Source organism: Euleptes europaea, chromosome 11, assembly GCF_029931775.1.
Source record: "Euleptes europaea isolate rEulEur1 chromosome 11, rEulEur1.hap1, whole genome shotgun sequence".
Lineage (NCBI taxonomy): Eukaryota > Metazoa > Chordata > Lepidosauria > Squamata > Sphaerodactylidae > Euleptes > Euleptes europaea.
In genome coordinates this window covers 55,887,210-55,910,823 of record NC_079322.1, presented here as the reverse complement: position 1 = coordinate 55,910,823, position 23,614 = coordinate 55,887,210, and the positions used below count along the sequence as shown (strand labels likewise).

Here is a 23,614-nt window from a genome sequence, read left to right as displayed (position 1 = left end):
AAAAGGGGGGCATTCCCGAGCCGAAACTGCTTGGGAGGCCAACTAATGTTGGTGCTGGGCAGGGGGCAGGGCCGACATTAGTTGGCCTCCCAAGCCGTTTTGTGCCAGCGTCCAGAGGCCAGCGGGAAGCTGCAGCGGCATCCGGGCCCAGCACTGCTGTGGCCACGGCCGGGGACCAGCATCCAGGCCTGCACGACGGTGCTGCGGCCACTCACGCTGGCGTGCGCCTTCCGAGCGCCGGTGGTGTGGGTCCCTGCACCAGGGGAGGCCGGCAGAGGCCTCCCAAGGCCTTTCAGCCCGATTTTCAGGAATGGGCTGTAAAGCCTAGAAACTTTGGCCTTTTGTGTATATGGTGTGTTTCCGCTGGATCTGCTGCTCTCTAACTGCGCAGTATTTGCAGTCAAATTCTCAAAACACTATGCACAGGGGCTCTCCTCCCCCAAGAAATTCCAGGAGTGCCTTGTGATTAATTATGCATCTCCAGCAAAAATGGGGAGCTTCTGCATGAGTTCCTCCTTCCTAAAACACTTCTTTGTAATTAGCTGTAGTGTATTTTTTTGAAATACGTCATCAGCCCCTGCCAGTCCTGCAGTGGGATTCTTTCATTTGATCTGAACCAAGTGGCTATTTTGCAGCCAAAGCAGAGAAGCATCCAGACCTCCCCCCCCCCCTCCAACCAATTTATTTCTGGCTATCTCAGTGCAGGAGTCATAAGAATAGAAAAACACTCGCATGGTCATTTATGACCATTTCATCGTTCCATCGGTAGTCTTGCACTCGCAAACAACAACAAAAAGGCTTTCATGCCTATAAGAGGAGACATATAAGGGGAGGGAGGCAAATCAGCTTGGCTCTGTTCCATCCTGCCAAGAACTGAAACTAACCCACACTTGCTGTGAAACTGACCAGATAAGCTGTCTCAAGGTATTCCAGGATTATTCACTCGCTAGTGCATTCACAAATGGCTTCAAGGGGAGGGGTTGGATGAGGAGGACAGACACATGGAAGGGAGAAGTGAGAGTGGACATGGGGAGAAAATTCCGAAGTGCCAAGTGTGCAGATTTGGGATCGAGGCAGACTTTAAACTCGGGGTAAAACACCATCCTGAAAACTCAGGGGAAATGCGATGGGAGAGTGAGGCAACTTCTGAAGGTTGGAAAATAGATGCATAATTAAAATGAAGCTTCAAAGTAGTTGGGGGGGTGACCATGATGGGAACAACCCATGTGTAAAAGGCCTTTGTTTCCAAAAGCAGGGGGCAGAAGATAAGCCTGCCCCCCCCCCAAGCCAATGTTGGGGGAGCCAGAAGAAACACAGTGAACTATGGCTGCTGGGGGGGTATTTAAGCTCCCTCAGTTCAAAGCCAAAGAGGATATCAACTTGTCTTTCCTCCCTGATGTCTCCCTAAAAGACAAGGGAGTTCAGGGAGCCATGCAGTGGGTGAGGGAGTAATTGGGTCAGCTTGAATCCCTTCCCACTCAAGCTGAAACCTCCTGCAAAGGGAGAGGGAAAGCTTGGCAGACTCTGTCGCGCCTCCCTGGCGCAGCCGTTGCCTTCGGGGTCTCTGCCCTGGAGGAGAGCTTGACCGGAGGAGCCTCCTCGGCCTCAGACCAGTCCGAGGGGGAATCAGAACTTGTCTCCCCCTCGGAGGCAGCCAGGTTGCTCTGGGTCAGCTCAGCCCTTGCCACCTAGTGCTGCTGCTCCTCCCCGGCCCTGGCTCCTCTCTGGCCTTATATCTCCTCCAGGCCAGAGAGGCCCCACCCCTTCCTCCCTCAGGCCTGCCCCGGAAGTTTCCAAATAAGGGCCGAAGCTTGGCCACGTGGCTGGCCTTGAGGCTGCGCGTCGGCGCGCCTTCTCCGGCCCCGCCCGCACCCGCCCGAGGCTCAGCTGTTGAGCGGGGTGGGGCATAGGTGCGCAGGCCGTTTCTGCCGCGGCCAGCGCTGCGGCTGGGAGCCTCAGGGCGCCTTCTCCGGGGAGCCCGGGGGAGAGACCCAGGGCGGACATGCCGCTGACAAGCCGACTGTCGGCGGGGCGGACTGTTGCGCCCTCGGGCCCCCTCCCTTCGCCGGTGAGTGTGGGCTCTTCTCCCGGGGGGGGAAGGCGTCGGACGGCCCGGGCGACCCTGGGAGGGGCTCGACCCGGGACAGACTCTTTCAACCCTTCCAGTAGGTAAGGCAGGGGTCAGCAAAAACCTCACACTGGAAATGCATCTTTTGTAAGCAGAGAAGCCGACAGTCTTATTTTAACTGTAAGCAGGCAGTGTTGTTTTTACTTCTCCTGTCATGACGACGCAGTTGGTTCTGGAGTCTTGTAGATAAGCAGGTTCTCCATTCATCCACTTGGTGTACGTCACCCGAGTCCCATCACTCCATTCAAAATACCTCTCAATCTTCTGGGAGTTCAGTCCCACCCACAGCGTATCTGTTGGTTCTAAGGAGATAAATGCGCCTTGGGTGTTTGCTTCCTCAAGCAATTCTAAAGAGCCCATAGGTTACCTGATCAAGGGAGCTTTGACTTTTGAAACCTTATGTACCCAAATTTCTTTGCTGTGTAAGGTGCTACTGGACTCAAATCTAGCTCTTGTACTGCAGACAAGGCTACCCTCTTGAAACTACCTTCATGTTTTAAGCAGGATCCTTCAGCATAGCTTTATCATAGAATCATAGAGTTGGAAGGGACAACCAGGGTCATCTAGTCCAACCCCCTGCACAATGCAGAAAATTCACAACTACCTCCCCGCCCCCACACTCTCAGTGACCCCTACTCCATGCCCAGAAGATGGCCAAGATTCCCTCCCTCTCATGATCTGCCTAAAATTATAGAATCACATTAGAAGGACATGACTGTGCAATACAGATGCTGTATTGTATTGTAGGATTGCCAACCTTCAGGTACTATACAAATATATAACCTATGCTGCAATAGTATAAGATGATAATCCCAAGACAGCACGTAGGCTCAAAAACAATTCAATATATCACAATATTGTTTATTAATTTCATAAACAATGTATTTTAAACTCAATGCTAATCCTAATACATTCTATATAATTCATATTCCATTTGTTATTGTTTCATTCAATCAGGTGTACATTCACCATAACCACTACAGGAAGCACAAGTCCTGTTGTATATAATATGGGCAACATAAATTAGTCACGGAAGTATTCAAGGGAGAGAGTACGTGCCCTCTAGATCTTGGCTGCGTTTCGTAGAGACTTCTTCAGCTCGTTGAGTAATGTTGCTTAAATTACCGCAAAATAGTCCAAAGATTTTTTGGTAGAGACTATGGCCATTTATGCATGGTCGTTTATCCTTCTAAACTCCCAGGCTTGTCGTGAATATAATGAGGCTACACGCATGGCCTGCGTGATCGATTCACCCAATATCGGAACTTCCCCGGGTCTGCAAAGTGCTGGATTGCAGCAATATAAATTAAAGGATCGCTGCAACTGCGAGAGCTTCCCAGAGCGTTTAGCATCTGGGTTGACTCTCTCTCCCTCTCCCTTCATTCCGGCTTTCTCGGCCCCGGCCCCGGCAGCTTCCACCCCCCCCCCACCGGCTTCCACCCCCTGCCCGGTGGAGTGGAGGCACACGGAGAAGCAGCGGCAGCCTCTGCTCCTACCGGCTTCCCCTCAGCTTCCCCTTGCCTCTGCCCAGAGACATCCTGTCATGGGCTCCTTTCCCCCCATGAATGCAGTTTTTTGGGGAAAGAGTGCTATTTCAGAGGGACAAATTAATCTGCAAATGGCCATATGTAAATGGCCTATGTCTCGATGGTGGTTGTCTAATATTTATGGCAGATTGCCAAAGTAACCACATGCTATAAAAATAGACATAAGCTATTTTTTACATTCATAGTTGTTAAAGAATTTTAACATAAATTATATAACATATCATAATATTCATACTGTTTGTCCACAGTTTAGACATTCGACCTCCGAGGGTTCCAAAATGTAATTCAATCAGTGGATGTAAAATCAAATTACAACGAGGTTTAAATAGTCACGCTGTTGGTGAGAATCAATCCCCTATCAGTAATCTTAAAGTTGCAGAATCATGGTAAGTTGAAAGAAAACATTAAAGGTCAAACTCCGTGTTCAAGCCTCCCGGAGCCAGTGTTTTAAATAAGAAGATAAATCTCATCTCGTACTGCAACAAGATTTTTTGTATGTTGCGATGTTCATATGGGGCTGGTTTATACTGCCACAATACAAAAAAAGAGAGATCGTTCTCCGCATGGCATTTAGTTATGAAATGCTCCACTAGGGGTGCTTCTTTGATTTTTGCCTGGATACGAGAACGATGTTTTCCTATCCTCAATATTACCGCCCATATAGTGGATCCTATGTATAAAAGCCCGCAATTGCAAACAATACAATAAACCACCTGGTGAGAAGCACAATTCGTGAAGGAACGTAGAGTATATTTAAAGTTAGTCGTGTATGCACTTACTTCCTTAATTGATAAGCTAAAAGGACACATGGTGCAATGCCCACATTTAAAATGGCTGCTGGTGCTACAGCCCTGGTGTCGGGGTAACAAATCAGACCTCACAAGGTGATCCCTGAGTGCACGAGGGAATTTTCTCAGGATATCCAAAAAATCATTGCACGACACTGGCATATAATACAACATATCCCAGGCTGCTCCTTCCCACCCATATTTGGTCTCAGGAAGACTCGTGCACTGAGGGATCACCTTGTGAGTTCTGATTTGTTACCCCGACGTATTGTGGCAGTATAAACCAGCCCCATATGAACATCGCAACATACAAAAAATCTTGTTGCAGTACGAGATGAGATTTATCTTCTTATTTAAAACACTGGCTCTGGGAGGCTTGAACACGGAGTTTGATCTTTCATGTTTTCTTTCAATTTACCACGATTCTGAAACTTTAAGATTACTGATAGGGGATTGATTCTCACCAACAGCGTGACTATTTAAACCTTGTGGTAATTGGATTTTACATCCACTGATTGAATTACATTTTGGAACCCTCGGAGGTCGAATGTCTAAACTGTGGACAAACAGTATGTATATATTGATATGTTATATAATTTATGTTAAAATTCTTTAACAACTATGAATGTAAAAAATAGCTTATGTCTATTTTTATAGCATGTGGTTACTTTGGCAATCTGTCATAAATATTAGACAACCACCATCGAGACATAGTCTCTACCAAAAAAATTTTGGACTATTTTGCGGTGATTTAAGCAACATTAATCAGTGAGCTGAAGAAGGACTCTACGAAATGCAGCCAAGATCTAGAGGGCACGTACTCTCTCCCTTGAATACTTCCGTGACTAATTTATGTTGCCTATATAGTATACAACAGGACTTGTGCTTCCTGTAGTGGTTATGGTGAAGGTACACCTGATTGAATGAAACAATGACAAATGGAATATGAATTGTATAGAATAGATTAGGATTAGCATTGAGTTTAAAATACATTGTTTATGAAATTAATAAACAATATTGTGATATATTGAATTGTTTTTGAGCCTACGTGCTGTTTTGGGATTATCAACTTCCACGTACTAGCTGGAGATCTCCTGCTATTACAACTGATCTCCAGCCAATAGAGATCAGTTCACCTGGAGAAAATGGCTGCTTTGGCAATTGGACTCTATGGCATTGAAGTGTCCCCCCTCCCCAAACTCCACCCTCCTCAGGTTCCACTCCAAAAACCTTCCGTCAGTGGCAAAGAGGGACCTGGCAACCCTAACCTGTAGGTTGGCAACCCTATTTTAGGGTCAGAGACCTCCAGTAGGTTTTTCCCAGCTGAGCATAATGCTCTTTGGGGGGCATTTTGGGAGAGGTGGTCTCACAGGTACAAAGGTCCCAGACAGTTATATTACTTGTATTATTGTTACAACTGATCCGCATTATGACAATAGCCATTTGCATTTTTTGCATTTGACTTGCTTGAGTTTCAGAATGCATCTTCCCTGCAAAATGCTTTTCTCTAGCCCACTGAAGACCCCAGAAACACTCTTAAGGGTGACAGAAATAACCAGGGTTTGAAAAGCAGAGCCTTCAGATAATTAACTTCCAGATCCATTCCTGACTCAGCTGTGCTGGTAGGTTTGACTTGGGAATAAGCCAAGGCTGTGATTATATATCTTAACTAGCATTAGGAATCTTGGAAAGCAGAACTTTGGAGAAACATTTTTATATTTTGGTTCAAGTGAGAAGGAGCTTCTGTAACATTTACCGTGTTGTACAACAACAAAAACTTTAGTGTTGTAAGTATGAAACCAGAAGAACACAACACAGCAGAAATATTTACTGTATGAGAAACAGTGATATATAGCGGTTAGAGCAGGGGTGTCAAACATAAGGCCCATGGGCCAGATCTGGCCCCTTGAGAGCTCTTATCTGGCCCACGAGGCAGCCGAGGCAGCCACCACCACCCCATTCTCGATCTGGGCTGGCGAGGCATGGCCTTGTCTGACCAAGTGACATTTGTGTCATATCCAGCCCTCGCAACAATTGAGTTTGACACCCTGCGTGTGTCAGAGTAGGGCTTAAGAGGCCTGGATTCAAATCCCTACCATGTAAAAATGTGATACAGACATAGAAGTACTTACTGTAGCCAAGCTGAGAAATGGCAAAACTATGTTCTTCAATATTGTGGATACTGGCTAAATCTCCATCTTCCTTTCGACAAGCTAACAGTGCGCGATTCCAGGACTTGAGGTCTCTGTGAAGTTGGTAACAGTGGCCTAAGTATGGAACCCAGCCATCTGGACATTTTACAGGCTTCAAGTCATCTAAAAAGAGAACAAACATATTCAGTGGAATCATATAAAAGCTTGGATCCATCTAGAATTTCCACAGGTACAAGAATGGGGTGATTTTTACTGAATCCCTCTTCTTACAGCCCAAAATGACTCCTGAAGTGCCGTTCCTGGGAGAACAGGGAAGATCCTAGGAATAGCTAGGGTTGCCGGGTCCAGGTTGGTAAATAGCTGGAGATTTTGGGGATGGAGCCTGAGGACGGTGGGGTTGGGGAGGGGAGGGACCTCAATGATGTATAATGCCATACAGTCCACCTTCCAAAGTGACCCTTTTCTCCAGGTGAACCAATCTCTGTTGCCTGGAGATCAGTTGTAATAGCAGAAGATCTCCAGCCACTACCTGGAGGATCCAAGAACAAACTCATGCTGAGCCAATAGGATATGCAAACAAAACAGCACCGATGGCCAAACAGCAAACTTATCAAAATGAATTCTATTGCTACTATTTTACAATTATTACATACAATACACAAATACAAAATCCCACATAAATGCACAATGTTCTGTCCATTCTAAGATTTCTCCAAAGACCAATCACTAATATATCACAATACACAAGTGTCCAATCCACCGCGAGAAAAGGAAATACTGACAAATATGCTGAAGGTGGGACGTAGATAAAAGGTAGGTTGGTGAATGGTTGAGAAGGAGAGAATGAAGCAGGGAAAGGGGAGAAGATACGGGAGCTGCAAGGAAGAGTGTAAGAGGAAATAGTGCAGGGAGGGGGATCCAGGGAAAGTGAGGTACCACCGACAAGTCCATGAGGGTTCCCTACCATGTAAGTGGACCTGGTCCAGTGGCCAGCACCAGTAGCCATCACAACGTAGCCATAGTGTTCCTAGGTAAAAGGTACTGGATGGGGAAGATTAAGATAGAGGGGCAGTTAAATATAGATTGGCTTTTGGGTGGGAAGGGAACAAAGAAGCGGGAAAAGGAGAAAGGCTATGGGGGCTTGCAGGAAAGGGAAAGAGAAAATAGTGGGGGAGGAAGAGTCTTTGTGGGTTCCTGCTTGTATTTTATATAGTTCACTTTCAGTTGACCAGACCTACCTGAAGAGGTAACAGGGATGTTTAACGACGAGTTTTCTTTTTTGCAAATGTAGCCAAGTTTATGACCACACTCCTTATTCTCCCATTTGCCACTTTGAGACTTCATTGTTGCACAGATTTTCTCTGCTTCAGGTGATGGGCTCCCTTAAAGAAACAAAGATACAAATATTCAGTGTGCCTGCCCTGTGCTAACATTATTTTATTTTATTTTTATCACAATAAAAAACAAGGGTTGGTCTCCTCCTTCAGTTTTATTTCAGTTATGCATATTCTATAAACTAGAGAATTTGGGAGGGTGCATCTGACAGTAGTTAAATCAAGTTATAGTAATGATAATCTTTTACTGGGTTGTGCCCAATGATCATGGTCAACATGTAGCCATGGAGCATAGTACTCCTGCCATTTTAAGGGATACAGTATTAACCAGCTGACTTTTAGGAAATGCAATTTTTACCCATCCCTGCATTTGAAAGAAGAGGTGCATTGTGGAATCTCATTCTTCCTTGGAGTTCTTAAAGGAAGGGACTTAATAGGTAGAAAAGTTTTTCTCAGCATTAAAATGATTTTGTAGTAACTGGCAAACTACCCCGTAAACAAAGTCTTCCGTGGAAATGTCGGGATGTGACGTCACCCCATGGGTCAGGAATGACCCGGTGCTTGCACAGGGGACCTTTACCTTTATACTAGGGAAGTTATTTATGGCTTTGTCCTTGCGAGAAGACTACAGAGAGTTTTTTGAAAAGACCATCTATGCTTTCAATGGGAAGTTCATACAGTTTTCAGATACTCCATCCTCCAATACATTCCTTCCAATATTTTGGATTTCTGACTAAATATCAAATAGTCATGGCTTTCAGTATTATTTGTCTATAAATGATCACTCACCTGGAGCCCAATTTAAATATTTGAAAGGATTGTTGCCAACCCATCGCCATCCACTATCCATATCCAAACTGTTAAGTCCAATCCAGTAGTCAGTGTTTACACCAGTTGTTAATCCTGTTTAAGGAGGGGGGAAGGAGTAGCATTATATTGCATGATTTTATAGTTTTATAGTTTTATAGTTGAGGAACTAAAAGGGGGAAGTAAACCTAACCTGACCTGGTATAATTAAGTTGCCAACTTTTCTTGTGGCATAGCTCTTGTGCCTTTAGCAGCTGACTATCAAGCAGAAAGTAATCAGATCATGAAGCTCTTTGTCTGCATTACAACTGCTCATGAATTTCTGTCTTTACACAGTGGATCTTCCGGAAAATTCAGCAATCTTAAATGACATGGGCCATTCAAATATAACGAATAAATTATCTGAGAGGGTCTGATCCCACATTGGCTCCTCTTTTTAAAAGAAGCGGACCCCAATATCATAGAGAACACTCAAGACTGCATTATAAGGAACAGTTTTGAAAATATGCAACACATCAAAGTAGAGTCAATGTGTGGATGTCAAAAACTACACAGTACACTGGACAACTATGACTGGATCTCTTGTGTTCTTTGAGTCCAAAATGCAGCCTCCCTCCTTCATATTGAAGCCCTGTGCCGGACAAGGTGGAGTTAACTTTCTCCTCCCTATCATTTTCCGGATTGAAAATCCCTGATCCCCTGGGCAGCAGTGATCTCTGGTAAGCAAAGAAGGTGGGTAGCAGTATGTTGCATCTTTCTTCTCCAGAGCTCTTTGCAGCCAGGAGAAAGCAGTTTTGGCTAGCAAAACAGTCTGGGGAGAGTTATAATCTCCTTTCCCAGTATGACGCACCTCCCTTTCAACCGCTTCAATATCCCACTCTCTCAGCCCGGCCGTATATGCTGAGGGAAAAGCGTTGGCCTGAGTATATTTGTGAGGAGATTATTTTCCTTCTCCTCTAGTCCCACACCAGTATTTACCCCAGAGAGAAATATGACCCATGAGGCTTTTTAACTTAAACAGACAAAACAGGGAAGTTTATTGAACAGAACTCACAGAGATTGATTTTCAGGGGAAAGGCAGAAATTGGAGGGAAAGTCAGTCAGGCTTATCTACATAAAATTACTTCAGAGAGATATCTTAGATGTTTTCTTCAATCAAGTTCCTTCAGTTCTTAGTTTCACGCTTAGTTCTGTCCCTCAGAACTGTTTCTTAGATTCAGATTCACAGACTCTGTCCCCAGCCTAGTTCACAGGAGCGAAGGAAGTCTGAGTTCCTTTCCCTCCTCAGAGAACTCACAGAAGTTTGGGGAAATATCCAAAATACCTCTTCCAGTTCTCTCTCTGATTACCCCACACCACTGGCTGTAATCCTCCACACCTCCCTGCTACCGGAATAGCTCTACCTCAGAGACTAATTCCCCTTTGTGACTTGAGAATGGGCCCTCTCTAACCCAATTCTCACTCCTGTCACTACCATAGGTTGTGTGTTTCAATAGCTTTGGCTCTAACAGAATCCCTCAGGTTCACAGAGTACAGTCTGGCTTCCGCTCAGTCTCACTACCAAGCTTCCAATCTATCACAGCCCCCTCTGGCTGGTCCCAAACTTCGACTACTTTCACAGCCTTCTACCCAGGCTGGGTCCCAAGCTTTGAATGCTTTCTGTCTCTCAGAGCTCAGGGTGTCAGCTCTCTGGCTCCGCGCGCTCTTGGTCTGTCAGCTCTTGCTGCAGATTAACACCTTATCCGTCACACCCAGCCTCACAGTTGGGACCCAATTTCCTGCACGCTGCTTTTTATGGTCAACATGTCAGGAGATGTAATCATGGATCTCTAACATTAACATGAAGTTTCCCCCTAACGTGGCTTTTCACTTGTCATTTAGCAGTATAGTTAAATATCATTTCTGCCCATCCCCTCATGAACATATTGTAATTTGGAAAAAAAACAAAACCTTCCTACAAAACACACACACAAAAAACACAGAATATTCTGAGAAACTGATCACTTATATTAAAAAAATAAGTCATACCTGCCAAATATCCTTGTTCGTGTAATTCTGTGATGCTTAATAATTCTGCGTTCTGTTGCTGACAGCTTTTTCTTGCTTGGAGCCATGTAAGAGCTGCCTCGGAATTTATCTGGTATTGATTTCCTGTCGAATGATCTCTAGTCCAAAAGTCATCATTGTCACCTGTAGATAACATTTAATAATACTATTGTCAACTATTCTCACGATGCTGAAGCAAAATCTTTCAACTTGGTCTGACACTCAGTGATCCTGAAGCAAGGCTTTCTGTATGAGAGGAGGTTGGAGAGAGAGAAACGGCCCATGACCTGAACTTTCTGTCAGGGAGAAGCTGAGCTGAGGGGACTGGAATCATGAGGCTACTCGTCTGTTGAAGAAGGGACCCTGAAGAGTGGTTACCAGTTCAAGAAGGAAATAATGCTGGGAAGAGAATTCACCAGGTCTCTCTAATAGAAAGTGCCCCATTGTGAATCCAGTTCCACAAGGATTTGTCTGTATGGATCAAATTGATAATTTATATACAACTTTTCTCAGTTATATCCTAAACATGTATTCATTGTCCAAAAAAAGAATTTTAATTGACAATAAAACTGCAGATTTTTTCATACGTGTCTAAAATTTAGTAGGTAGAATTCCATATCTGAGCAGTACAATCCCTGAAAAAATATCCACACTCAGTGGGGAATGTTTTACCCAATAGGTCTTTTCAATTCATGATTCTTACTGTGTGTGTTTTGGGGGGAGGGGACAATGTAAATAACAAAAATAAATGCATGTTTTAACAAAAATATTAAATAAAATTACTTTTTGAAATTAAATTGGAGGAAAACTAAACAAAAAAAGGGCACACTGCTAGTTTTTAGATGCAACTACAGCTGCCTAGGGTGGCAAATACGGAGTGATTTCACCTTCACAACAGAGTGTCATGTCATCATGCTACACCCTATCTGAGGCACTTACACCTTCTTCTCTGCCTTTCAGCAGTAACAAAATCTGGAGTCCTGAGGCAAAATGAGGAAGGAATGCACGGCCTTCCGATGGAGCAGTCCAACTGCCATCAGTTGAGGAGAGACATGGTATGAAATGAATGTGTGTCTGTGTGTTAAGTGCAGTCAAGTCGCTTCCGACTCATGGCGACCCTATGAATGAAAGTCCTCCAAAATGCCCTGTCTTTGATAGCCTTGCTCAGATCTTGCAAATTGAAGGCTGTGGCTTCCTTTATTGAGTCAATCCATCCTTTGTTGGGTCTTCCTCTTTTCCTGCTGCCATGAAATGAATACACTCGATAAATGTGGGTTGTAGTGGGATCGAACCCAGAGGAGTGCTGTGCATTAGAGAGGATGGAGTCACCCCAAATTTAATTGTATTTTATTGTCTTATGCAAGTTATGTATTTATTGAACCACAAGAAAAAACAGGATATATAGGTCGTAATAAACAAATAAATAAATAAATTTATAATATTTCTACCACCTCCTCAAAGTTCTTCTCAAAGCAGCCTACAATTAAAACAAGATCAGAAACATACTATTTAAAAACCTGGTAAGCTAAAACCCCAAACTAGAGCTCTTTGTAGTAGTAAATCTCATGGCCAAAGGCTGTTACAAGCTTAAATACTAATATTAAAAAAAACAACAGTAACAATAACAATAAAAAGCTGATCAAAAAGACCATTGTTCAAATTTCAAGGCCTATCATTGTACCAAATTAAATGTCAAGAAAAACTTTGGCATGGATTTTTGTGGTGGCCAGTGCACACAAGAGTACCTTGAACAGTACAAATCAATCAACGCACCAGGCGAGCCTCAAAGGGGAGGGCATTTCCAAGGCAAGGTGCCACCATAGAAAATGCCCTGTCTTTAGTCACCACCCTCCTCTCCTCTGTAGCTACAGATACAGAGAACAGGGCTTGAGAGGCAGGGTTTATCTGGTGGGCTGGACAATCTGGGAAGAGGGAGTCATGTTGAGGATCCTCCTGGATCAGATAAATCACATGAATGGGCAGGGTTGCCAGGTCCCTCTTCGCCACTGGTGGGAGATTTTGGGGCGGAGCCTGAAGAGGGCAGGGTTTGGGGAGGGGAGGGATTTCAATGCCATAGAGTTCAATTGCCAAAGCAGCCATTTTTCTCCAGGTGATCTGATCTCTATCGGCTGGAGATCAGCTGAATTAGCAGGAGATCGCCTGCTACTACTTGACAGTTGGCAACCCTATGAATGGGTGAATTAATGAAACAATTCAGGATCTAACTGTTATACTGAGAATGTGTTTTTGATTAGCCATTGTGGACAAATGCCTTAATACATGGATAGTTGTATATTTTTGTAGAGCTAGGATTCCAATGCATTATATCTGTATTAGTTTCAAACTGTTAAACCTCATCCTTCCAACTACCATTGCCAAGCTTTAGGTTAGGTCTGAGATAATTTTGGGAGTCTGAAGACACAGCTGTGAAATCAGGCAGGTACTGTTGTTGTTATATGAGGTTTTTCCATATATTGCACTCCAAACCTGATTTACATAAAATAATTATACTGAATGGTTAAATTTATGAAATGGAACAAAACAGTGACTTATCACCTATAAACTATGGAGTTACTGTTAATGTCACTTTGTAGCCTGCAGAATATATAGATCCTTGCTTGCTTTCTCATTTCTCAATCCATTACTGTGCAGAGCTGCTCCATTCTAAGACTAATGAAACCAATCGACTTACAAAACTGGAGCTAATTCTGCATAGAATGGCAGTGTTAGAAATCTGGTTTCTGTTCATGCCACTCTGATTACCAATTTTTAGTTGAACTGTACTCCTGAGGCTATAGAGCCTAATTCGTGGAATTTATATGAGAGAGTGATCTACTCTTGAAAAAGAGGAAGGCCTGTGTGCTTGTGGGACGCTGCCAGAGTACAACTGCTTATGTGCAAAGGAAGCTGATTGTTATGTGTTGTGTTAAGTGCCGTCAAGTCGCTTCCGACTCATGGCGACCCTATGAATGAAAGTCCTCCAAAATGTCCTATCTTTGACAGACTGATATGACTGATTGTTATATTTAGACGGAAACCCTTCTCTGCAATTAGTAATTTGTCTTACATTTGAAACCAATGAAGTCTATCCACAGAGAGAGATTCATTTAACCAGCTAGCATCCAGACCCTATTAACATGGGTAGCTGGGCTTAGACTGGCATAACTCTGCATAGGATTGCACTGAAAATAGCTTAGTGCTTTAGTTGCTTGTAAGTTTTGCTTATCTGTGAACTAACATAGGCTGCAATATGTGAAGAAGCTGAGCTCTGACTCGTAAAAGGTCATACTGAAATTAATGTTGTTTGCCTTTAAAGCCATTGGACTGGTGTTTTATTTTGCAATCCTAAGGGCAGTTTTCTGGGTATGAGCTCTACTGAATAACACAAAAACCTACTTTTGAGGAGACCTTTTAGGCTTGTTATCATTGATAGCTTATTTGAAAAGAAAAAGTAATTTGACTTTCTAATGGGTCAGTTCTACTCAGTGCTGCTCCAGTTTGAGCCTATTGATTTCAATGGGTTTAGAATGGAGTAACTCTGTATAGGATTGCAGTGTCAGTATATTTAATAATCTTACTATTAATGTTATTGTATAACATGTAGAAAATGTACTTTTTCTTCTTTATTATTTTTTTTAGAATGCCTTTGTTCCTAGAATTCAATTCATAAGGGATTTGATCCTGTTAATTGCAGCTGCGACATTCATGCACAGAAGGATTTTCATCTATGTATTTCAGAACCTGTTTCCCCTTCCTCATCTGTTCACAGAGCATGAGCAGAGCATGAAAGGGAGGGGAAGGTAGAGATGTGGGGCATGCCTCCCATATCCTGCCCATCCTTCCCCTCCATTCAATACAGGAATGTAAGTCCTAAATTGGGTTGCCAACCTCCAGGTGATGCCTACAGATCTACCAGTATTACAAATGATCTCCAGATGACACCGCTCAGTAGGGCTGTCAAAAAAAAAAAATTCGGTACAGTTCGGATTCGGCCGAATTTGGCCCTTGTGGGTTCGGTAGGTGCCGAAGTCCGAACTCCCCCACTTCGGATCCGTTCAATTCGGCAGGAATTCAAAGTTCGGGGAAAAAAATCGGCCGAATAAAGCCATTAAAAACACAACCGCGCCTTTCCGCGGCTCTGGGGGGGGCATTTTTGGGCTTAGAGGTCCCAAACTTTCAGCAGAGCTTCAAAGGACGTATATTGAAAGACTCCCCAAGTTTTGTAAAGGTTGGGTCAGGGGGGGCTGAGATATGGGCCCTGAAAGGGGTCCCCCCACCCTTAATGTGTATCTCTCAGCAGAGCTTGCCGCCCACGCACAAAGCTCCCGGCCCGACAAACAGCTGATGAGAGCAAGGGCGGGGCAGGTGCTAAGAACTTTGCAAAGCAACACAACTGAAAAGCAACACCTTTGCAAACATGCAAAGGGCGGGGCAGGTGTGAAGAATTTTGCAAAACAATACAACTGCAAAGCAACACAAGCACGCAATGCAACACCTTTGCAACAGTGCAAAGCAACACCTGACACCTGGGAGTTTGCATACCATGGAAAGGGACAGAGGCAGCTAGCTATGCATAATGAGCAGGAGGGGGTGGAATTTCTCCTTTTGCATTGGACTTGGGACCAGACAGATGCATTCTTTAAGTCACCATTTGAAAACCAGTTTTGAGCAAGCATCAAAATAACCTAACTGATCTTATGAATGAGGAAAAACCTGAAGAATAAAAATGAAGCCCCCCCTCAAACCAGGGAGAGAGAGACTGGAGGGGGAACACACACCCCAGGCAGAACCGGCAAAAGCCCCCTTTGGCTTCCCCCCCCCACCCACAGAAACTGCTCCCTCCCCACACACACACACAGACTCTGCTTTCCCCCACACACACACACAGAAAAGAAAAAATATAGATTAAAGCCCCCAAAGGGGTCTTACTGTGGCTGTCTTCTGTTCCAGCAGGAGGGGCTGGGAGGCTGGGTAATCCAATATGATTCCATTTGTATCCAATATAAGATCCATATGTATGCATCTCTCGAGGGTGATCCATTCATCCCAATAGGGAAAAGGGGAAAGCCCATATCTCGGGGGGGCCTGACCCAATGTTTACAAAACTTGGGTGGTCTCTTAAAAAGCCTTGACTGAAGCTCCGCTGAAAGTCTGGGGTCGGCACACCCAAAAATGCGCCCTCTGCAGCCATGGAAAGAAAAAGGGGGGGAGCCCATATCTCGGGACCCCCTGACCCAATCTTTACAAAACTTGGGTGGTCTCTTAAGAAAACCTGTCTGAATATCCCCTGAAAGTTTGGGGTCTGTACCCCAAAAAATGCGCCCCCTGCAGCCACGGAAAGGAGCGAATGTGCACAAGCACCCCCTCACACACACATGAGGATTTCCCTCTCTCTCTCTCTTTCCCCGGCCGGCTGATTCCTCCAGTACTCAATCCTGACTGATTGGCCAGAAGAAGACCCAGCTTGGCCACCGATTGGCCGGGGGAGGAGAATGCTGCTTACTGAAGGTTATGCTGCTTACTGACGGCCCCGAATTGGCCGAATTTATTCGCGAACTCCCGAACTCGCTGAATTCGGCCCCCCCGGTTGCCCGCCAGTTTTGAGTTCGGTTCCTCCCGAACTAAAAACCGCCGAATCAAGGGAAATTCGGCTGATTTTCAGTTCGGGCCGAACCGAATTGACAGCCCTACCGCTCAGTTCCCCTGGATAAAACGGCTGCTTTGGAAGGTGGAGTTTATTGCATTATACTCTGCTGAGGTCCCTCCCCAAACACCACCCTCCCCAGGGTCTACATCCAAAATCTCCAAGGATTTCCCAACATGGAGTTGGCAACCCTAGCTCTAAGCTGGAAAGATGAATGGGAATAAGGGAGGTACACACAGTCTTCCACTTACAGCAGTGGTCTGGTGTGGTGCCTGCATGCATACTGGTGCACATTTGCTGCAGGAGAGCAGGTGAAATAAGAACTTATCTCTCTATTACAACAGACATGAGTTAGAACTACATCTACATAGGGGGACTCACTTTTACAATGTTTTCTGCCACTTTGTGCCGCTCTGAACACTCTGAGGGTTGCCTTCTGCACAGTTTTTTGCAAGTGGAAACAGATGGGGGGGTCTGTCTGCCCCTTTCTTAGGGGCAAATAATACTCCCCAGCACTTTTTTGGGTCAGAAAAGTGGCATGGGGGGAGGAGGAGAAGGAGGAGGAGGCGAAGAAGAAGAAGAGTTGCTGACTTTCTCTTACCACTTAAGGGAGAATCAAACTGGCTTACAATCACCTTTCCTTACCCTCCCCACAACAGACATCCTGTGAGGTAGATGAGGCTCAGAGAGTGTGACTTGCCCAAGGTCACCCAGCTGGCTTCATGTGGAAGAGTGGGGAATCAAACCCGATTCTCCAGATCAGAGCCCACCGCTCCAAACCACCACTCTTAACCACTACACTATGCTGGCAGGGAGAGGCAGGAGCTACTTCAGTTAGAAACTGGTTAATGAACTGGAAGCAGTGAGTTTGTGTAAACAGTTCATACTATGTTAGGAATAAGCAGTGGGGTCTCCCAGTCATATGTATTGGGATCAGTGCTATTTAATTTGTTTGTTATCTGAGGTCATCTGTGAGTAGTTCAGTGGATGAAGTCAAAATGTTGAAGATAGTGAAAAGCCAAATGGGAAATGAAGATTTCCTAAAGGATCTCTCCAAACTGGGCAACAAGAGTGTCAATGTTTGGTCAAAACATCCCAGATTCTCACAGATACTTATGGGGTCTGAACTGGTGCTGAGCAAGTAGGAAACAATTTTTTTCCAATCTGGTTTTGAATGATGTGGCCATGAAACTCACCCTAATGAAGCGTTCTGTGGACCATGATGATTTTAATTATTATTGGCTAGGAACAAATATCCCCTTCTTGAGCAAGGTATTCAAGCATAATGTATTAGTAGCGATGAAAAGATAAATGTACACTATGAACTACTGGAGGTGTTTTTGATTATTATAACAATGACTTTCTGAGAAAAATCTTGTTGGTTTTTTCTGATATTAGAGGCCACTTTAGGAGTAGCAGTGAATAATTATGAAGGCTAGAATCAGCTGTATTTACCATTATTAGCACTAGAACATCTTGTATTGAGCAAGGGGTTGGACCAGATGGCCTGTATGGCCCCTTCCAATTCTGATTCTAAGTGTTACCACTACTATGCATGTAATCTTATTTATTTATTTGTTTGTTTGTTAGATTTCTAGGCCAAAGCTTTTTAAATTGGGGGTCACAACCCCATATTGGCTCACGTAACTGAATGTGGGGGTTACAAAAAATTTGGCAACAGTAAAAGGTTTTTTATAGTTTATTATCAGGGAATGTTTGGTTTGTATACCTATTTTATACACCTATGTACCCTGGGTCACGTAAAAATTTCTCGGGCAAAAAGGGGTTGCGAGTGGAAAAAGTTTAAGAAGCCCTGTTCTAGGCTACCCTCTCTGACCAAGTCAGGCTCAGGGTGGCTTATAACGATTAAAACAATTTCATACAATTAACAATTTCTATATACTCAACTGTACTTGTAGCAATGAAGTCTAGTCACAAGTAGTGCCTATGTCATGGAGGAGGAAGAGAAGTGAATGAGACAGGTAGAGGGGGATAAAAGGAGTCCTACTCATCCAAGCAGCAAGTGTTTGAAGGCAGATTAAAAGCTGAAACAATTAGTTGGATTACCTTTTACTGGACAATATCCAGTTAGAGAGTCTTTATCCACATCAGCCGTTGTTCCACACCAAGGTTGTAGATTTTCACTGTTTACTGTTGTGCATTCAACATACCACTCATTTTTATACTTGAAAGGAAATACACAGGGGGCTCCATAGGAATTGCCTTCTATTGTAAACTGAGCTATAGACAAAGTGGAATAAATAGTATTGTTAATACAGAAATGCCACGAAGTCTTCAATCCAGAGCAACAAGAGTGCCAATGTTCACTTCAATGGAAGCACCCAGTTTGGGTTCACATTTCTTTGCATGTATGCTGCCTATATTATCTTCCACTGAAGTGAATGGGAAAGCCTTTTTTTACGTTACCTTTGGAACGTGGGTTTTAAGGACATTTCTGGCCCTGGGTGAAAACATGATATCTTGCCTTCACTTACATGTCTATGAGTTTCCCTGATTCTCTTCTAATTTTTTTTTTTAAAAAAACATTGAACGTAAAAGGGCTTGAAAATATATGATTTGGCCAGATTGTTTATTCTGTTCTGAATGTCCCCACACACCCACAATCTCCTGGCAGGTGAAGTGCCAGCATGTTTAAATGTAGTCAATTCAACATGTTTAATCAGATACTAAGTTCACACTGAAAACAAACCCTCTAAAATTTACCTTCAAAGCCTTTAGTGCACAAACTGTCTTTGGTTCCATCAATCTTCCAGGTTGCTTTGAGATCAGATACATTATTCAACTGGACAAGTCCAGAAGCATAAGATAAAAACCAGTTTTGTCCTTTGATTGCAGGAAAGGTATCATTGATGCATGCCCATTTCTGAAGTTCACTGGTCTGATTGCAGGAGGATAATTCAAGTTGGCTGAAGTTTGCAGATGCTCCCAAGCATAACTTCAATCCCATGTTCAAGATCTGCTGATCGGAAGTCCACTTAAAGTTCTGGAGCTTATTATCCTTATTGCACTTTTGTAGTATGATGACAGAAGATGCTGTTCCTTTGGGTCGCATACAAAGATTGTATTTCTCATAGTTTATCAGAAATGTGTCATCCCCTGAAAAATTAAAGTTACAGTAACATTATGAGAAAGTGCTTTACTGTCTCCTATATGGGAATGTCTGGCGAAGTCACCAAACTTCAGAATTAAAGACAGTATAATAGAGCAAGAGAAAATAGGGTAAAGAGGAAGAACAGGAAAATTATTTTATATGTATTTTTGACAGTGTTTTTTTCAAAGCTCAGTGCTTATTCTTATTTCTTATTTTATAGATAGAGAAGATATGGCCAATAATATCAATGTTTACATAATTATAAAACTCCAAGTACTCCTAGAAATAACTTCGGAAACATTCCTTTGTATTCAGGTAAAGTTAAGAACATAGTTATTTGATTGGCTTTTCCATTAAATAAAAAGAAACAAACTCTTTTTTGCAGCAATAAAATCTGTGCAGTAAATGGTCCTCAGCATTATTTACTGCACCATTAACCTCCTTCTTTCTTGATATATGCAATTGAAACATTCAGTCCCTCATTTCCTCCTCTTTGAAAGACAGAATTAAGTTTAATATCACTGTTTCTTAAACATTCAGTAGTTAATTTTATAGTAGCTAGTTAGAGAAGATGCCATTCCCTTACTTCTGAGCTTACAACAGTGATGGAAATGAAAAGGAACATACCTGATATCTGGAAATACTGCTGAATAAGAAGTAGGAAATTTAGGAGCAAAAAGAATGACATTGAAAACCACAAAGGCCTCCACAAAAAAAAACCTTGTAAATAAGACCAATTTAAGTTAGCAGATTATCAGCACCTTTTAACAAAATGGATCAGACAAAATTTTCCGTTCTACAATAGGCAATATGATACTATTTATAAGAAAATTTTGCTACGCTGTTGATCACCCCCCCTAAAAAACCACTAATTTCTGAGAAAGAACTGTGTAAGTAGAAGACTGAATTTTACATCACTCCAAGACTGAACTTCCCTTTCTCATATATCCATTGAAAAGACCAACGTCATCCACCCTATGAAACAGGCACAAAGTGTTAGCTGTGCATTTAACTCTTCTCTCTCTTTTGCTCACTCATAGCATTAAAAAGTTATGACCCTTCTATCTGCTCACTCAGCAAATGCATGAACACGTGAGCTGCAATCCTAAAACCACTTTTCTGGGAGCAAGAAACACTGACCAGAATTGGACTTAATTCTGAGTAGACCACCTTAGGATTGCTCCCATAGTGTTTCCTCATACAGAATTAGACCATTAGTCCCTCATAGTCAGTATTTTCTACTTAGACTGGCAGCAGCTCTTCAAAGTCTTTAGTAAAGTTCTGTCACATCTTTCACCTAAATCCTGATCCTTTTAACTGGAGATGCTGGGGATTAGACCTGGGAGCTCCTGTATGCTAAACAGATGATTTGCGACTGAGCCATGGTCCATTTCTTTATTCATCCTCTGGTTTACACTCTGGTGACTTTTCACCTTAACTATTGCAGCCACCTGCTGGTTGGTCTTCCCCTACTATACTTTCTGTTGCTGGTGCTGCTTTACTCTCTATTCAGCATTCTGCTGCCAAAATAATTCACTCTCTTTGAATCTCTTCTTTGTCTTCCTGTCCACTCCAATATCCACCACATAAAGTCCTCATTCTTATTTTTAAAGCCTTCTATGAACTTTATCTGCTTGCTCCTATCTACCAGCACCTGCTCTTGACCATCACTCTTCTAGCTCCACAACCCTTAGATTCCTGAACATCTCCCTCTCCCTTAGACAACTCCGCCTTCTCTTCTTTGCTGCTCTGCAGCTGCCTCTCAGAAAATCTGCATGATGCCACCCCTCTCCTTTCCTTCATATTCCGCCTTACAAACTACCTTCTCCTTTTGTGGTGCAGCTAGTCCCCTTTCTCTACTGATCCTAAGCTTAAGTAAATGTAAAAGGAATGAATCTTCCTTTTTTAGTTCCTCCTGTGCCCCCCCCCCCCGCCCCCGGCTCCTCTATGTTAAACTGTCAACTGTAAGCAGCTCAAGGCAGGGACACATTTTCTTGTACTCTGCTGGCATCACACACATTTAATAATAATAGAATCCAGGTTCTTAAAACAAGACTGCTGTACTCAATATTAGGGAAAGGGTCTTACTGGCTACTGGTTCTTTCAGAATGAATATGCACGGACTGTGAGTGAACAAGCATCAGCGAGGGCTTTCTAGGCAAGTCAACCAAGTTTTTGGGGAAAGTCCTGAATCCATCCCCCAGCTTTCTAGGCTCATGACTCTCAACAGGCAATTTAAGAACCCTTCCCATGATGCAGCATAATGTGTGCAACTGTACCTCACCCCTTTACATGAAAAAGCAAAGCTACTTTGGGAGAAGAGAATTTAGAGGAGAGAAATAGCAGGGATATAATGGGTCCCTCAGTCCCTGCCCTCCCACCATTTCCCTACACCAAATGGCTCCTAAGTGGTTTCCCCTGTGTGGATATCAGTGTGTCAGTGCATCTGCCTTGCAAGCAGTAAAACCATTCTCTAGCATCTCTATCTAAAGACTCTAAGGAAATAAGTAATAGATACAATCTTTTAGGTTGAGACAGTGGAGATCTGCTGTCAGCTACAATAGAGGATACAGACCTAGATGAACCAATGGTATGACTACTGGTGTTGCCGTGCTGAGTCCATGGAGATCAGTAGGTTGCCAACTGCCAGGTAGTAGCAGGAGATCTCCTGCTAATTCAACTGATTTCCAGCCGATGGAGATCAGATCACCTGGAGAAAAATGGCCGCTTTGGCAATTGAACTCTATGGCATTGAAGTCCCTCCCCTCCCCAAACCCCGCCCTCATCAGGCTCCGCCCCAAAAATCTCCCGCCGGTGGCGAAGAGGGACCTGGCAACCCTAGAGATCAGACATGGAATAAATGACTTGGTTTAGGTTGGGGGGGGGATCACTTGTGGGACTCAGTTTTAAAATGGCATGAGTGGTGTTACATGCTGTGGTGTACAACATGTACTCATTTCATTACATTCTATTAAGTTTGCTTAGGACAGCAGCTTTAGTGAAGTTCAGTTTAAGACAGATGGTCACCAGAAAGATATTGAGCAACAGGATGTACAAAATGAGTTCTTTCAACACCATGGGGTGGAGTAAGTTGTAGCTGAAAAGCTAAATATAAGTCCCCTGCAGCTTCACCTAAAGACTTGTGGTGTTTTCTGTCAAGCATGGAAGCCTTTCCATGTAAGCCACTCAGTTAGCATTCCAAATTAGTAGCAGCACTTCAGCAAGGAAGAAAACAAAGGCACGTATATTTTACTACTCCATGTATGTGAGACTGCAAGCCTAACCGTTTGCTACAAGGGAAGTTCCATTGAACTCCATTCAATTCTATTCTCAGAGAAAACATGCAGGACTGGGCCGCCAGATTAAATTAAAAATGGCAAATGAATTCAACAGAAAAATTCCAGTCCAGATGTCAAGTATTCCTCATACATCTAACTCTAAAGATCACCTCAGAGGACAGATCAAGAAATCCACACAGCAGCATTAGTTACAGAAGGAAGAGAAGTTTCAACAAACCCACTTTGCAGAAAATCTTCCAAAGCTTAAAAATAACGGTAGGGTTTAAGACTCTGAGGTGATGTGTTCATGTGTATGCATTCCACAGCTTCCAAGAGAGAGAGAGAGAGAGAGAGAAAGAGAGAGGGAGAGAGGGAGGGAGATAAATTGCTAGTTATGGAAGAGCTGGAGAAGGCAGAAAGGAGCAGTGGTCGGGGTATGTTGGGAGAAAGAACACAGCAATGAGAGGCTTGATGGTGAGAGTAAAGGAAGTGGGGGCGAATGGGAAAGGTGGGATTTTCTATCTCACATGAATCCTGGCAAGTCCCCAGCTTATATCAGCTAGCAGTTATGCCTGAAATCAGGACATCCCTCACATACTGAGCACCATTTGCTGCTTAGCAAGCGTTGTTCCCAACAAAAGATACTAGGGCATACTTAGTTCAGGCATCGCATAGAACTCATTTACATGAACAGGAGTTACAGCATAAATGGCTTGCCTGATGTGGTCAGGAAGCACCCACATTTCTATCATTTCATAGAATGTGCAAAATAGAAGT

General features: G+C 43.5%; 1 protein-coding gene across 1 annotated transcript in view; it reads right to left on the bottom strand.

Annotated features, from left to right (window-relative positions):
* LOC130484198 (macrophage mannose receptor 1-like) overlaps nt 1-20,247 on the bottom strand; it is a 61,754-nt gene extending 41,507 nt beyond the window's left edge. Inside the window, exons 1-8 of the mRNA XM_056857100.1 lie at nt 20,187-20,247; nt 19,172-19,564; nt 18,515-18,688; nt 10,786-10,947; nt 8,740-8,853; nt 7,855-7,998; nt 6,596-6,778; nt 2,273-2,430 (exon numbers count right to left, since the gene is read on the bottom strand). Of these exons, the coding sequence (XP_056713078.1) occupies nt 2,273-2,430; nt 6,596-6,778; nt 7,855-7,998; nt 8,740-8,853; nt 10,786-10,947; nt 18,515-18,688; nt 19,172-19,564; nt 20,187-20,247 (1,389 nt within the window). The remainder of the gene's footprint in view (nt 1-2,272; nt 2,431-6,595; nt 6,779-7,854; nt 7,999-8,739; nt 8,854-10,785; nt 10,948-18,514; nt 18,689-19,171; nt 19,565-20,186) is intronic.
* Nucleotides 20,248-23,614: the final 3,367 nt, after the last annotated feature.